The sequence below is a fragment of the Dipodomys ordii genome, unplaced genomic scaffold, assembly GCF_000151885.1.
Source record: "Dipodomys ordii isolate 6190 unplaced genomic scaffold, Dord_2.0 Scaffold138, whole genome shotgun sequence".
Classification (NCBI taxonomy): domain Eukaryota; kingdom Metazoa; phylum Chordata; class Mammalia; order Rodentia; family Heteromyidae; genus Dipodomys; species Dipodomys ordii.
In genome coordinates this window covers 402686-417633 of record NW_012267354.1, presented here as the reverse complement: position 1 = coordinate 417633, position 14948 = coordinate 402686, and the positions used below count along the sequence as shown (strand labels likewise).

Genomic DNA, 14948 nt, shown 5'->3' with positions numbered 1-14948 from the left:
TCCTGCTTCTAATCCCTTCTCTGCAAACTTTTCAATCTGCTCTCTGAGGCCCAAATCTGCTGTTTATTAATGGCCTTTCATAAAACACATTATATGTGCAATATGGCTTAGGAATTGTATTTTTGCCAGGCTCACACAAATAAAGACTAATATAGTTGGTTAAAATAAAGTTGTTAGTACAGCATAGATCAGAGTTCAAATCCAGTCTTGTAATTATCTCTTGCATGACCTTTCCTGAGTCACTGTGTCTCTCCAGCCCCTGCTCCTCTCTTTCTCAGAAAGGTAGTAATCATAGGTTATTGTGAATATTAAATGAGAGCTTAAGCCAAGCAACAGTGGCTCATGCCTGGAATCCTAGCTACTCAAGAGGCTGAGATCTGAGAATCAAGGTTTCCTGTGCAGGAAAATCTGTGAGACTCTTACCACTAATTAACCAGCAAAAAGCCAGAAGTAGAGCTATGGCTCAAGTAGTAGAGTACTAGCCTTGAGTGAGAAAGCTAAGGGGCAGGGACGACTAGGCCCTGAGTTCAAGCCCCAGTACAAGCACAAGAAAGAGAGAGAGAGAGAGAACTTAATCTATAGAGTATTTGAAAACATGACCCTATAACAAGTGCCTATTTAAAACAAACAACAAAAAGAACCTAAACAGCTGCAACAATGTAACTGTACACAATGGTATAATACTGTGCATTTCAACTTGACTTTCCCAAAACTAGAGCCTGAGCCAAAAATCCGCATGAAATATTTGTTAAAACGTGATGAGGAGGGCCTGGGAAGGGGGCTCAGTGGTAGAGCTCTTACCTTGCATGCATGAGGCCCTGGGTTCGATTCCTCAGCACCACCTAAGCAGAAAAAGCTGGATAGTGGTGCTGTGGCTCAAGTGGTAGAGCACAACTTTGAGCTGAAAAGCTGAGGGACAGCGCCCAGCCTTGAGTTCAAGGCCTTCAACAACAACAACAGCAAAGTGGTGATGGAGTAGAATGACAAAGAGGGACCTAGAAGAGAAGCGACCAAGCAATGGGTGGACCGGACAGACTCATGGAGGGCAGCATCCAGGCCAGGGCTTCAGGAATGGATGCTTGCACATTTATCAGTCATTAGACAAGGCCTAGGGGTGGGATGGGGGTGTGGGAAAGGCGGGGAAGGTGTGAGGATGTGGAAGAGAAAAACTTCAGGGAATTCCAAACTCAGCAGCAGAGCAGGAGCACGAGAGGAGATGCAGGGAGTGTACAACAATTTGGGTGTCAGTAGGTACAGAAAGTATTAAAGGTTAGGAAGAAAAGAAATATGCAGAACGCAGTCCCCATGGTGGCCTGTGAGGAGAAGACAGCCAGGAATTCATCATTGCTCTGAAGTGGTGCAGGGCTGAGGGTGGGGACGGACAGTGGTACATGAAGAAGCATCCCAGAGAAGCAACTGGCTGAGGGAGTCAGGCCATGCCAGGAAGAGCGCCTACAAAGACAGAGGCCCTGTGGGCGCCTGCCCACAAATGCTCTTGGGCCTGTCTGCTTTGGGAACCTACAGTGGGCTTCCATGACTTGGCACTAGCTGCTTCAGCGCCTGCGCTGTGCGTGAGCGGCACAGCCTGCCGTAGCCCATCCTTCCTCCCGGTCCTGCGGTACCCTCCTCCCGAACCGGCCTCAGTGATCCAACTCACAGTGACTCTCCCTTGAACTCCTGGCATTTACTGTCAAGGCCATTACTTTGGTGCTTATTCATATAACTATTTAGTCGTTCAGCCTTACTGCCCATGATGGTATTTAATTGCATGTAAATCTTATCTCTCCTGGTTTCATTTATCAACTTTCTGCCAGTGGAAATGGCAAATTTTTATTTTTTATTTTATTTTATTTTTTGCCAGTCCTGGGGCTTGAACTCAGGGCCTAGGCACTGTCCTTGAGCTTCTTTTTGCTCAAGGTTTGCACTCTACCATTTGAGCCACAATGCCACTTCTGGCTTTTTCTGTTCATGTGGTACTAAGGAATCGAACCCGGGGCTTCATGCATGCTAGGCAAGCACTCTACCACTAACCCACATTCCCAGCCCATAAGCCACATTTCCAGCCCTAAATTTTTACTCTTTATATATTTTCCCATGGCTTCTGACATTGGTGGACATAAAGATATGAGTAAATGAATGAATGAATGAACAAATATTTGGATTTCATCTGCTTTATGGCCTATTATCTATACTACCAGAAGATTCTAAGTGTTAAATAATTATTCCATCCTGGATTCATATCACAATTTTGGAAGTAGTATTAGAGTTTGAACTCTGCCTAGAGCTTTCTAGGCAGGTACCTACCACTTAAGCCATATCTCCAGCCTCATATTATAATTACAAGATAAATGTTATCAAAGCTACACATATTAATAATGAATAGACATAAGAAAACTTTTGTTGAAACACATTTTTATTTGCCACTCCTAGGGCTTGAACTCAGGAACTGGGCACTGTCCCTGAGCCTCTTTGTGCTCCAGGCTAGCACTCTACCACTTGAGCCACAGTACCACTTCCAACTTTTTGAGTAGTTTATTTGTGATAAGAGTCTCATAGATTTTCCTGCCTGGCCTAGCTTCCAACTGTGATCCTCAGAGCTCGCCTCCTGAGTAACCAGGATTATAGGCATGAGCGCAGGTATGAGGCATGGGCACCCAGCTTGAAACACTTTTTTTTTTCCGAGTAGATATTGAACTCAGAGCCTCCTCTATCACCTGGGCTATACCTGAAGCTCATAAAATGGCAGATTTGTATTCCTATCAGCTTTTGGTAGCTCCTGACCAGCTCCATGGTCAGGAGTGAGCAAGAAATTCACGAGGGGGTACACATATATCTGGAAATGGGTTCCCTTAACCTACCCACACACACCCTTGGGAAAGATAGCAGAGACCAAAGGTATGAAATCAAAAGCCTTTAGAGAAAGACCTAACATATTTTCTTGTTCTTCAGTAGAGGTCCCAGAAGTGAAAAAACATGGGTCTTTCATATTCCTCTCCCCACACTCCCACACCCCATGAGAATCCATGTGACCTCTGTTTCATTTCCATCCCTCCTTCAGCTGAGCCCCACAATCCATTGGCACTCTATCTAGGCAAGACAGGAACTCAAGTTACTTCTAATTTAGAGCTTAGAGGACGTCATCTGAATATATAAAAAGATAAGCACTGGTAAAGAAGTAGCCTAGAGTTAAAATTAAGAAATCATGGTTTTTATTTTTCCAATTCATGGAAGCACCGTCATTGGCAACAGATGAATTCCAGCCAATGGCCACTAGATGGCAGCAGTGAATACAATGTTGCCGAGCCTCCCTGGCTTTACCACGTAGGGAAAGACTGGGAAGGGGAAGGGGAAGGGGGTCTGGGGAAGAAGCACAGGTGAGGTAGGAGAGTGTGTTTTTGTGGTCAGAGAAAGGAAGAAGGTGAGAAGCTGAAAATGGGCCGCCAGAGAAATGGACAGTATTAAGGACACCATCTGAGTGCAGAGTACAATTGAGGGAATGAGGAAGGGAATTCGACAAAACTGGAACAATTTTAAGGGGAAGCAGAAGGGTAGAGGTGAACTTGGGGGCACTCTGCCTGGAGGCCCAAATCACCTGCGGTGGGGGGGTCCTCATTATCTGTATTCTTCCTGGGGTGGGTCGAGGTCTGGCTCTTCCTGAGAACCATGGTCCACCTCTGGGGCAGGAGGCCATGGGTTTTCTGGAGGCTGAGGCCCTGCTGGCCAGGGGTCATCAGGCCTGGGAGGTTGAGGAGGTTCAGTGCTAGGGGGTTCGGGGGGCCAGACACCAGTTGTAGATACATCTCTCCAGGGGCGGTTAGGGCCTGGAGGTGGAGGGTCTTCATAGAGGGGGGGTGCCCCTGGCCAGGGGTCACCAGGGATTGGGGGACCCTGAGGCAGTGTGGGGGAGCTCTCCTCCTCTGTAGACTCTGTGGGTGGGGTAGGGAGTTGGTCCCCACTGCCTGATATGCCTGTAGAAGAGGAAGGAAAAATGGTAAGAGATGGTGAGGGCGACTTCCCTCCTCTCTGGGAGGGACACAGCCTGAGCAGACACCATGAACAAAGCTCAAAGTGACATCTCACATTCCCTGTACACATTTCCCAAATAGACCCCAGCAATCTTAAGGTGACGTTGAAACCCTGGACTGACTGAACCATGCAGTTGACCTACTTTAAGAAGCCTGGAAACCCACCAAATAAGCTCCATTTAAATGTGGCTGGGGAACCCTACCAACACCCCCTTCTACCAGACTCATCTGCACCCAAAGTGGTCTACACCTTGACCCCATGCAGCATGTAGACCCCACTCCACAGCAACCCCACCACCATGAACAACAGCTCCAACAGCCCCACACACTTGAACATTGAGATTGCCACCCGGCTCCCCCTGAGCCAAGCAAAGCTCTTCCCCTTAATGCCCAGAAGCCCCTCCATTCCTGAGCACCTCCAGTTCAACCCTGTCCTTCTTTGTGGCCACCTTCACTAAGTAAAAGATGGGTCATCTGGGCCATGTCCATCCCGCCAAATACACTGCTGGCCTCTCCCCGGCTCACCTCCGGCACACAGGCAAAGGACCAAGAGTCCCAGCAGCTTCCAGTTAAGCATCATGGCTGTCCACTGGCCCCCAAAGGTGGGGTGCACTGCGTCTAGGTGCATGGGAACCCCAAGAGGATTTATAGGGGAGGAGGGAGAGGAGGAAGTCAGTCTTGGGGGGAGGGGCCAGACCAGTGACCAAGGAATCCCATCAGAACCTAACTGGTTGAACCCGTTTGGAAGGCCCTAGCTAATGTAGCATGGCGTCTCTCATTTTAGTCCCCCAGCCCTGTACCCAACTGCCAGCTCTCCCCTATCAATGACCCAGACCCTGAGTCACCCCACCTTTGTTTTTACACCCTGTCTACCCACACCCCACAGCAACCAATTCATCTCCATAATCACAGGGACATCCACCTTTCATCTGGATCTCTTACCTATTGAAGCCAAAAAAAAAAATAGGGGCAAACCCTGCGTGGGGAAGCACCATTAATTACAGGGCAGCAGGCAGGACGCCAAAGCTGGGGGGGGGCTTTGGAAACCTGGGATGTTCGTGAACAGTGTGAGCTAGCACTCCAGCCTCAGCCCCTCACCCTTATCTTGGGGGGCTGGTGGGGGGAGGGGTTGACTTCTTACTTAGCCTGGCACTTCCACTCCCTAGGGACCAGGCATGCTGCTGGCTGGCTCACAGGCCCTCTTCAGTCATAAGAGGACTCCCAAGCAGTGACACCCAAGTTCTTCCACCCAGGACCCACCCTGGCGTGACTACAGAAGAAGAAGGAGACAAAGATATCCTGGTTTCCTCTCCCCCACACAGAGCTGGTTGCACCAGGTCCAGCCCAGAGGCTGGGAAACAAGGAGTTGCGCCATGGGTAACCCCAGGACCCCCTCCCCTTCCCAACCCCATTTTGGTCCAGGGCCCAGTTCTATGTTCCCTCCTCTTAAGTCTCAGCACCCTTGTGCCTCAGAGCTCCTCCCAGAATGCAGTTCCTCCCCAAGTTGTTCCCACTCAGCCAGCATCTCTCAGTGACACTGATGTCATATTCCTGGCTCCTGTGGGGACCAACATCCCTTCCCTCACTGCCCCACCTGCAATCCCCCATTCCAGCCACAGACCACTCCTCACCCCAGCCTCCTCCGCTCTTCTGCTCTTCCTCCCTCACACCACCTGTAAAATGCAAGTCAGAGCAGGGCACTGGTGGCTCACACCTGTAATCCTCGCTACTCAGGAGGCTGAGATCTGAGGATGGCAGTTCAAAGCCGGCCTGAGCAGGAAGGCCCATGAGACTCTTATTTCCAATCACAGAAAAAGCCAGAAGTGGCAATGTGGTTTAAATGGTAGCCTTGAGCAAAAGCTCAGAGACAGCACTCAGGTCCAGGATTCAAGCCCCAATACTTCCCCCCCCCCCAAATGCAAGTCAGATCACCTTGCTCCCCTAAGTATATGTAATAAAACATATACTATTAACTTGGAATAAAACCCAAACTCCTTGCACTGGTCTTTTCTTCCCAACATCCTCTGACCCACTAAGCCCTCCTGGCTCAGCACAAGGTCCCCTCATCTAATGCTGCCAAATTCTTTCCCTTGCCTCACTCTACCTTGCTAGCACTGTCAGGGGCCTCTTATTGGTCCTGAGGTGCTTATTTTTGTTTCCCATTAGAATGTAGGTGCCTGGGCTCAGAGGCCTGGCCCATCAATCACTGTGGCCTCAGCTAGGACAGTCTGGCTAAGATTCTTCTTGAATAAGGGAATATTTAACTTCCTGCTCCTGCCATTCATCATCTTTCAGAGGAGAGTTTAAAGCTGGGAAGCTAGGTGCTGGTGGCTCACATCTATAATCCTAACTAATCAGGAGGCTGAGATCTGAGGATTGTCCAAAGCCAACCAACACAGGGAAGTCTATGAGACTCTCATCTCCAATAAAACTACCAAAAAAAACCCCAGAAGTGGAACTGGGACCCAAGTGGTAGAGCACTAGTTTTGAGCAAAAGAAGCTCAGGGAGAGCACGTAGGCCGAGTTCAAACCCCAGGATCAACAACAATCAATCAATCAATCAATTGATCAAATAAAGAAACACCAAGTAAGCCGGGCGCTGGTGGCTCATGCCTGTAATCCTAGCTACTCAGGAGGCTGAGATCTGAGGATCTCGGTTCAAAGCCAGCCCGGGCAGGAGAGACCGTGAGACTCCTATCTCCAATAAACCACCAGAAAACCGGAAGTGGTGCTGTAGCTCAAGTGGTAGAGCGCTTCGCCTTGAGCTGAAGAGCTGGGGGACAGCGCCCAGGCCCAGAGTTCAAGCCCCACGACCGCCAAAAAAAAACAAACACCAAGTAGACTAGCTAGGAAAGGGGTGTGGAAAGAGGTACCACCAGAGTAGCTGTGGAGGGCCACTTGGCAGAGCCCCAGGAAGATGGCTGCATGCCTCTGAAGCCAACATTTCAAACCATGGCTCTACCACAATCATCTTTATTTAGTGCAAGAGAATTCAGACATGGTGGAGGCTGATGTCCCCAAGGCTGGACCGTGATGAGGGCTGGACTGCCCTCACCCCATTTCTCCTGGATCCTCTTATCCTCCTGGGGATCCAGCCCCAGGCTGGCTTCCCTCTGAGTTCTACTGCTTAGCTGCTTAGCTGCTCAGCCGTGGACTGGAGCGGGAGAGTTCTGCTTGTCTCCTTCACAAATGGCTTCCTCTTTGGAGATGGACTCACTTAGACCCTGTAAGTTATCAAGCAGGAGAGAGAGGGACCCTGGGAAAGAAGACACCAAGGGACAGATGTCAAGGTGAGAGAAGGCTCTGGACTGTGCATAGGATGGGAAGGTCTAGGGTAAGTAGGGATAACAAAGGCTGAGGGGCCTTTTTTTCCTCCTTTTTTCCCCCTTGTTAACAATATGGGGATTTGAACGTCAAACTTCACATTTGTTTGGCTTCCTTGCTCAGTTAGTGCTCTACTACTTGAGCTAAGCCTCCAGTCTGGCTTTTTTTTTATTTTTTTGTGGTCGTGGGCCTGAACTCTGGGCCTGGGTGCTGTCCCTTAGCCCTTCAGCTCAAGACTAGCATTCTACCACTTGAGCCACAACGCCACTTCCAGCTTTTTCTGCTTATGTGGTGCTGAGGAATCGAACCCAGGGCCTCACGCCTGTGAGACAAGCACTCTACCACTGAGCCACCTTCCCAGCCCCCTGGCTTTTATTTTTTAATTGTTATGATAAAGGTGATGTACAGAGTGGTTGCAGTTACATAAGTCAGGTAAAGAGTGCATTTCTTTTTTGACAATGTCACCCTTTCTCTTTCTCTCTCCAGCCTGGCTTTTGGCTGGTTAGTTTGAAAATAGAGACTTAAGGAATTTAATGCCAGAGCTGGCCTAAAACCTCAATCTCCAGAATTCAGCCTGCAGAGTAGCTAGATTACAGGCATGAGAACAGGATGGAGACTCCTGATTACCCTTACCCCTTCTGCTTAGCCCATTACCTTTTATGGATCCCCTGGTGGGCAGGGCGGTGGCTGAAGGTGCAGATGCTGTGGATCCTAAAGGCCAGGGGCTGGACTCCACAAACTTCTTATCCAATATGGAGGGAAAAACCGCCAACAGCCGCTGCTGCTTGTAATGGGAGAGGAGACCCTCTTGCTGCAAGGTGGCCTGGGAAGGAGAGGGTTAAACGCCACCTAGCCCCAGCAGAGCCTCCCCCCCCCCCTTCTACCTCTTTACCCAGCAACCAGTCCACCGTGGGCTCTGGTCTGTTATCTCCTACCATCATGAGGTTCTTGTCCCTCTCCAGCTCCTGCACCCTTCGAGTCAGCCTCTCCCCCTCTTCCTTCCGGGCCTCATCCTGCAGACGTCTGAGTTCCTGGTTCCGTTCCTTTTCCCGGGTGGCTTTGCGCTGGATCTGGCGCAGGGAGACCACTACAGAAAAGTCAGGTAAGTGCGGGAGCCATCTACCGCAAAACTGAGACTGGAATGCAGGTCAGGAACACTGGCTCCCAGCTGGGAAATGACTCTGCTCTCAGTATCTTCTTGGTACAGTGGACAGGGTGAGCTGATATCAGCTCCAAGGACCCGGTCCATCTTCCGACCCTCTACCCTTGTAAAATGAATGCACTGGTGGCTTATGCCTATAATCTTAGCTACTTAGGAAGCTGAGATTTGAGAATCCAAGTTCTAAGCCAGCCTGGGCAGTAAAGTCCTTCTCATTTTCAATTAACCATAAGAGCCAGAAGTGGTTCTTGTGATAGAGTGCTAATCTTGAGTGAAAAAGCTAAGGGACAGAGCCTAGGCTCTTAGTTCAAGCCCTAATACCAGCAAAAAAAAAAAAAGACCAGAGATAACTTAAAATTATATTAATGAAGCCGGGCGCTGGTGGCTCACGCCTGTAATCCTAGCTACTCAGGAGGCTGAGATCTGAGGATCGCGGTTCAAAGCCAGCCCGGGCAGGAGAGACCGTGAGACTCCTATCTCCAATAAACCACCAGAAAACCGGAAGTGGCGCTGTAGCTCAAGTGGTAGAGCGCTTCGCCTTGAGCTGAAGAGCTGAGGGACAACGCCCCGGCCCAGAGTTCAAGCCCCACGACGGACAAAAAAAAAAAAAATTATATTAATGAGGGACTTAAGCCATAGGTACAGCACCTGCCCACCAAGAAAGAAGCCCTGAATTCAAAGCCTAGTACTGAAAAAAAAAAAAAAAGAATGTGTAGAAGTGGCACTGTGGCTCAAGTGGTAGAGTGCTTGTCTTGCTTGAGCTGAAGAGCTGAGGGACAGTGCCCAGGCCCAGAGTTCAAGCCCCACAACTGACAAAAAATAAAAATAAATAACATCAAAAATGAATGTGTGGCCAGGTGCCAGTGGCTCATACCTGTAATCCTAGCTATTCAGGAGGCTGAGATCTAAGGATCGAGGTTTGAAGCCAGCCTGGGCAAAAAAGTCCGTGAGACTCTTATCTCCAATAACTACTCAGAAAAAGCTGGAAGTGGTGATGTGGCTCAAATGATAGAGCACTAGCCTTGAGTAAAAGAGCTCAGGGACAGCAACAAGGCCCTAAGTTCAAGCTCCACAACCGAAAAAAATAAAAAAATAAAAATAAAAATAGAAAATAAATGTGTGGGCTGGGAAGGTGGCTCAGTGGTAGAGCGCTTGCCTTGCATGCATGAGGCCCTAGGTTCGATTCCTCAGCACCACATAAGCAAAAAGAAAAAAGCTGGAAGTGGCGCTGTGGCTCAAGTGGTAGAGCACTAGCCTTGAGCTGAAGAGCTGAGGGACAGCGCCCAGGCCCAGAGTTCAGGCCCCATGACCGGACCCAAAAAAAAAAAAAGAAAAGAAATGTGTGAGGGAATAAATGAGAGAGCAAATGCGGCAAATGGTAACTGTCCTATCTACTTGAATTATATAAATATATAAATGAGTAGTCACTAATTAGGTGACTCTAACTCATCCAGGTGTTTGAAGATTGTGTTTAAGGGGAAGCTGCTAATGATGGGGATCCTGATAGCATTTGTTGAAAGGTGGTGACTGGATCTGCACAGTCCAGAGGCTCTGCAACTCATCACACAACTAGCCTTTTTTGGGGGTACTCTGGCTTGAACTCAGTGCTTGGCGCATACTAAGCTTGCTTGCTCAACAGGTATTTAGCCATACTTCCATTCTACTTTTTACTGGTTATCTAGAGATGGAGTCTCCCAGACTATTCTGCACAGGCTGGCTTAAACCAAGAGCCAATGGGTCTCAGCCTCCAGAACAACCAGGATTACAGGTGTGACCCATCAACACCTAGTTCACATACTGTTTCTTGATCTGTTTCTTACTACAAGAGAATTCATTTGTGTCATTCCTCCATTTATTAACTTGCATGCTTCAATAAAGACCTTTAAAAATAATAGGGACCAGCTGGGAAGGTGGCTCAGTGGTAGAGTGCTTGCCTTGCATGCATGAAGCCCTGGGTTCGATTCCTTAGCACCACATAAGCAGAAACAGCCAGAAGTGGCATTATGGCTCAAGTGGTAGAGCGCTAGCTTTGAGCTGACCTGCTGATGGACAGCGCCTGGGCCCAGGGTTTAGGCCCCATGACCAACAAAAAAAAAAAATAGGGGCCATACTGGGAATGTGGCTTAGTGATAAGAGTGCTTGCCTAGCATGCATGAAACTCTGGGTTCAAGTCCTCAGTATCACATACACAGAAAAAGCCAGAAGTGGCATTGTGGCTCAAGTGGTAAAGTGCTAGCCTTGAACACAAAGAGGCTCAGGAACAGTGCCCAGGCCCTGAGTTCAAGCCCCAGGACTGGCAAATAATAATAGTAATAGTAATAATAAGCCGAACATCAATGTCTCACACCTGTAATCCTAACTACTCAGGAGGCTAAGATCTGAGGATCATGGGAACCATGATCCTGGGCAGGAAAGGCCAGGAAACTCTTATCTCCAATAAGCCACCACCTAAAAAAACCTGGAAGTGGCACTGTGGCTCAAGTGGAAGAGTGCTAGCCTTGAGCTGAAGAGCTGACAGCCCTCAGGCCCAGAGCTCAAGCCTCATGACTGACAAACAATAAAACAAAATAAATAAGTAAATAATAGGGCCACCTCCACCCTGACCCCATCTCACCAGCCTTGGCCTGCTCCCTTCGAGCCTCATTCAGTCTCCTCTCTGTGTCTGAGAGCTGTTCCCGCAGCCGACTCTCCACCTCAGCCACTTTCTCTTGCAGAGCTGGAATCAAAGGTACAATGGGGCCAGGTGCCAGTGGCTCACGCCTGTAATCCTAGCTACTCAAGAGGCTGAGATCTGAAGATCGAGGTTCAAACTAGCCCAGGTGGGAAAGTCCATGAGCCTCTTATCTCCAATTAACCACCAGAAAATAGGAAGCGGCGCTATGGCTCAAGTGGTAAATAAAGCGCTTGCCTTGAGCTGAAGAGCCCAGAGTTCAAGACCCACAACCAACAGAAAACAAAAAACAAAAAACAACTCAAGCCCAATGTCCAGGCCCTGAGTTCAAGCCTTAGGACTGGCACAAAGAAAAAAAGGTGCAATGGGGAGCATCAGGAGGAGCCTCCCACCTCCACAGCAGCACCATGCCCATCCCACACCTTGTCCGTAGATCTCTTGCTGCTGGGTCAGCTCCTGCCGGAGACTGGCAGCTTCCTTGGTACTCTCCTGCTGGCTCTGACGAGCTGCTTCCAGCTGCAACCCCACGCTGGCCAGGGACTCCTGGGTACGCTGTAGCTCCTGCTCCAGCTCCTGGGCCACCTTGTTCAGCTGCTGACACTCTGCCTCCCCTAGGAGGGAGACATTATTCTCCTCAGATCTTCCATGCCTCCCATATCCCTACCCATCCACCACCCACCCATCCATCCATCCATCCACTACCTACCCATTCATCCAACCACCACCCACACACATACACACAACCATCCATCCATCTACCACCCACCCATTCATACATCCACCATCCATCCATCCATCATTCCATCCATCCACCACCCACCCACCAATCTATCCATCCATTTACCATCTACCCATCCACCACCCACCCATCCATCCATCCACTACCTACCCATTCATCCAACCACCACACACACACACACACACACACAACCATCCATCCATCCACCACCCACCCACTCATACATCCACCATCCATCCATCATTCCATCTATCCACCACCCACCCATCCATCCACCACCACCCACCCATCTATCTATCCATCCATCTATCATCTATCTACCTACCCCTCCATCCATCTATCCATCCACCCACCACCCACTCACCCACCCATCTATCCATCTATCCATCTACCCATCTACCCATCTACCCCCCACCCACCCATCCATCCATCCACCCAGTTGTACCTTGTTCCCGGACTCGGCCCACTTCCTGCTGGATGAGATGGGCACTCAACTGGAGCTCTGCATCTAGGCGGTTCCGTTCTTCCCGAAGCTGCTGCAACTCAAGGTTCATGTCCGAGTCTACTGAGGTTGGGGGTAAGGGTGGAGGACAACTGGGACAGAAAAGGGAAAGAATCAGAAAAAAAAAAACAACAACAACAACAGCTGCACGACCACTTGAGCCTCCATCCCTTGGCTTCTAGCAGTTTAATACCTAAATGCTCCCCAAATGCACACAGCAACCCCCCGACCCCGCCCCGACCTCAAAGTACCCAAACTTCACCTTTCCTTGCGCAGTTGAGCAAGGGCAAGTTTTCGAGCCATCAGACCTAAGAGGGAAAAGGCAGAGAACAGAGATGAGTTTGCAGGGGCTGAAAGGGAAGGCGGGGGAAGAAAGGGAAATGTGATACAGGGAGCGGATGCATGGATGTGGGGCTGCAGAGCAGGCTGGGAAGAAGGCTGGAGCCAGTGGTGCCACAACTGCTCAACCTACCGCGAATGGTGTGGACCTTGCGGACGGCGTAGCTAAGTCTGTTGGCGAGACTGGGCAGCCGGGCGACTGCTTGCTCCACCTTTATCATGTTGCTCTGGAAGCACATCTGAGAGCTGGGGAAAGTATATGTCACTGAGCCTCCACCCCCACCTCATCCCTAAAGGACCTGTGAGGCCTTCTGCAAACATCTCTATGTAACTGTTAACTGAGTGATCAAGGAGGGGAAGGGGACAGAAGTTAGGAAAAGACAAGGTGAAGCCACAGAGAGGCAGAAACTAAGTGCAAGACTTGGTGCTAGGGCTGGGAAGGTGGCTCAGTGGTAGAGCACTTGCCCTGCATGCCTGAGGCCTTGGGTTCGATTCCTCAGCACTACATAAAGCAAAAAGAAAAAAAGCCAGAAGTGGTGCTATGGCTCAAGTGGTAGAGCACTAGCCTTGAGCTGAAGAGCTGAGGGACAGCGCCCAGGCCCAGAGTTCAGGCCCCACAACCGGACCCAAAAAAAGAAAAGCTAAGGGAAAACACCAATGCCCTGAGTTTAAGATTCCAGCACACACACACACACGTGTATATATATGGAAATTTACAGTAAAGGAGGACTCATTTCAGGACAGGGATATGAGGTCAGTTCTGAGATACAGGGCCTACCTGTTCACAGGTGAAATATTTCCGGAGATGTTACTCCTCCAGGGAGCACTCAGCTCATCCCCTCTCATCCCCATCTGGGCTCAGCATCAATTATTGCTTTATTTTTTGTGGGTCATTGGGCTTGAACTCAGGGCTTTAGCTGTGACTTTGAGCTCTTTTGCTCTCGACTAGCTAGCACTCTACCGCTTGGAGCCACAGTGCTACTTCTGTCTTTCTGGTGGTTAACTGGAGATAAGAGTCTCACAGACTTTCCTGCCTGGGCTGGCTTTGACCCACAATCCTCAGATCTCAGTCTCCTGTGTGGCTACGATTACAGGTGTGAGCCTCTAGCACCCAGATCTCCTTATCACTTTAACCAGCACCTTCAGGGCCTGACGAGAACAGATGGCGATGGACCAGGTGGATTTAGAGAGGAAGAGTTCAAACACCTGAGCTGAATGACCTCATTTACTTCTGTAGCTTACTAAATGCATCCTCAGTACCTGCATTTTGGTGTCCAGGTACAGACCAATACATTGAAGGCTAAAAACTAACAATATGGCGAGCAGGGCAGAGTTGGAATGAGAGCCAGGATGTCTGACCAGCTCCAGGGGCTCACATGGAACCCAGGTCTGCAAAAACAGTGACTTGGATCTGGGAGACTCCATGGACTAAGGTTCCACCTCCCACCAACTTTTACTTCTGCTCCTAGGGGGGCAGAAGGGTCTTATGTTTGCACCTAGACAGAAACAAGAAGAAGGGACACCAGGGCATAGGCGAAACACAGAATGAAAAGAGAAGAGGCAATGGTGGAGAGGCATCGGCCAGGTAAGCAGCTCCCCTCTGATCTGAAGGTAACACACAGGGAAGAGGTGAACTACCGGCTAGAATGTCCGGGACTAAGGGGACACAAAGGGAAAGTAGCACTTCACCAAGATCGGCCTGGAATTGATCTGAAAAGAAACGAGAAGCAGTGTGAACTCCCATGCCAAGAAAAGAAAAGAAAAGACTATGCCAGGAAAGAAAAGAAGAAAGGAGAAAGGAGGAGAAGGAGAAGGGGGAGGAGGGAAGGAAGAAAGAAAGGGAAGGGGGAGGGTCCTTTGATGTACACTTCTGGGGCAAAGCCCACTGGGGGGGGAGGGGAACACGGGGAAAGCTGTGCAGAGCCTGCACAATCCTTTGGGCTCAGGAATCCAGAAATGTCTCCATGTGATACAACTCCAGGGGAAGGAGACATTCCATACTGGGGGTCTATAGGCAGGAGCCTCCTGGGAGGGCCAAGGCCGTACATCCATTGTCTGAGTTTCCAAACTCAGAATATCAGAACTGAATTCACAACATCATCCAATTATTTTAAGAATCCCATTTCTTAAAAAAATAAAAACCTCAGGCTGGGATGTAGCTCAGTGGTAAAGCACTTGCCTAGCAAGCA

At 49.5% G+C, this 14948-nt stretch overlaps 2 protein-coding genes across 2 annotated transcripts in view; both read right to left on the bottom strand.

The window, feature by feature from the left end:
- Positions 1 to 3239: 3239 nt before the first annotated feature.
- Psors1c2 (psoriasis susceptibility 1 candidate 2) lies at positions 3240 to 4621 on the bottom strand. The gene is made up of 2 exons (XM_013031226.1): positions 4551 to 4621; positions 3240 to 3968 (listed from the first exon to the last, which is right to left on the bottom strand). The coding sequence occupies exons 1-2, from the start codon at positions 4603 to 4605 to the stop codon at positions 3613 to 3615; spliced, it is 411 nt and encodes a 136-aa protein (XP_012886680.1). The 5' UTR covers positions 4606 to 4621; the 3' UTR covers positions 3240 to 3612.
- A 2361-nt stretch (positions 4622 to 6982) lies between these two features.
- The window catches only part of Cchcr1 (coiled-coil alpha-helical rod protein 1), a 22871-nt gene continuing 14905 nt past the window's right edge, over positions 6983 to 14948 (bottom strand). The window contains exons 10-17 of the mRNA XM_013031106.1: positions 12893 to 13005; positions 12683 to 12728; positions 12364 to 12512; positions 11602 to 11790; positions 11123 to 11224; positions 8285 to 8436; positions 8004 to 8172; positions 6983 to 7281 (exon numbers count right to left, since the gene is read on the bottom strand). Coding sequence (XP_012886560.1) covers positions 7169 to 7281; positions 8004 to 8172; positions 8285 to 8436; positions 11123 to 11224; positions 11602 to 11790; positions 12364 to 12512; positions 12683 to 12728; positions 12893 to 13005 — 1033 coding nt within the window. The 3' untranslated portion in view covers positions 6983 to 7168. The remainder of the gene's footprint in view (positions 7282 to 8003; positions 8173 to 8284; positions 8437 to 11122; positions 11225 to 11601; positions 11791 to 12363; positions 12513 to 12682; positions 12729 to 12892; positions 13006 to 14948) is intronic.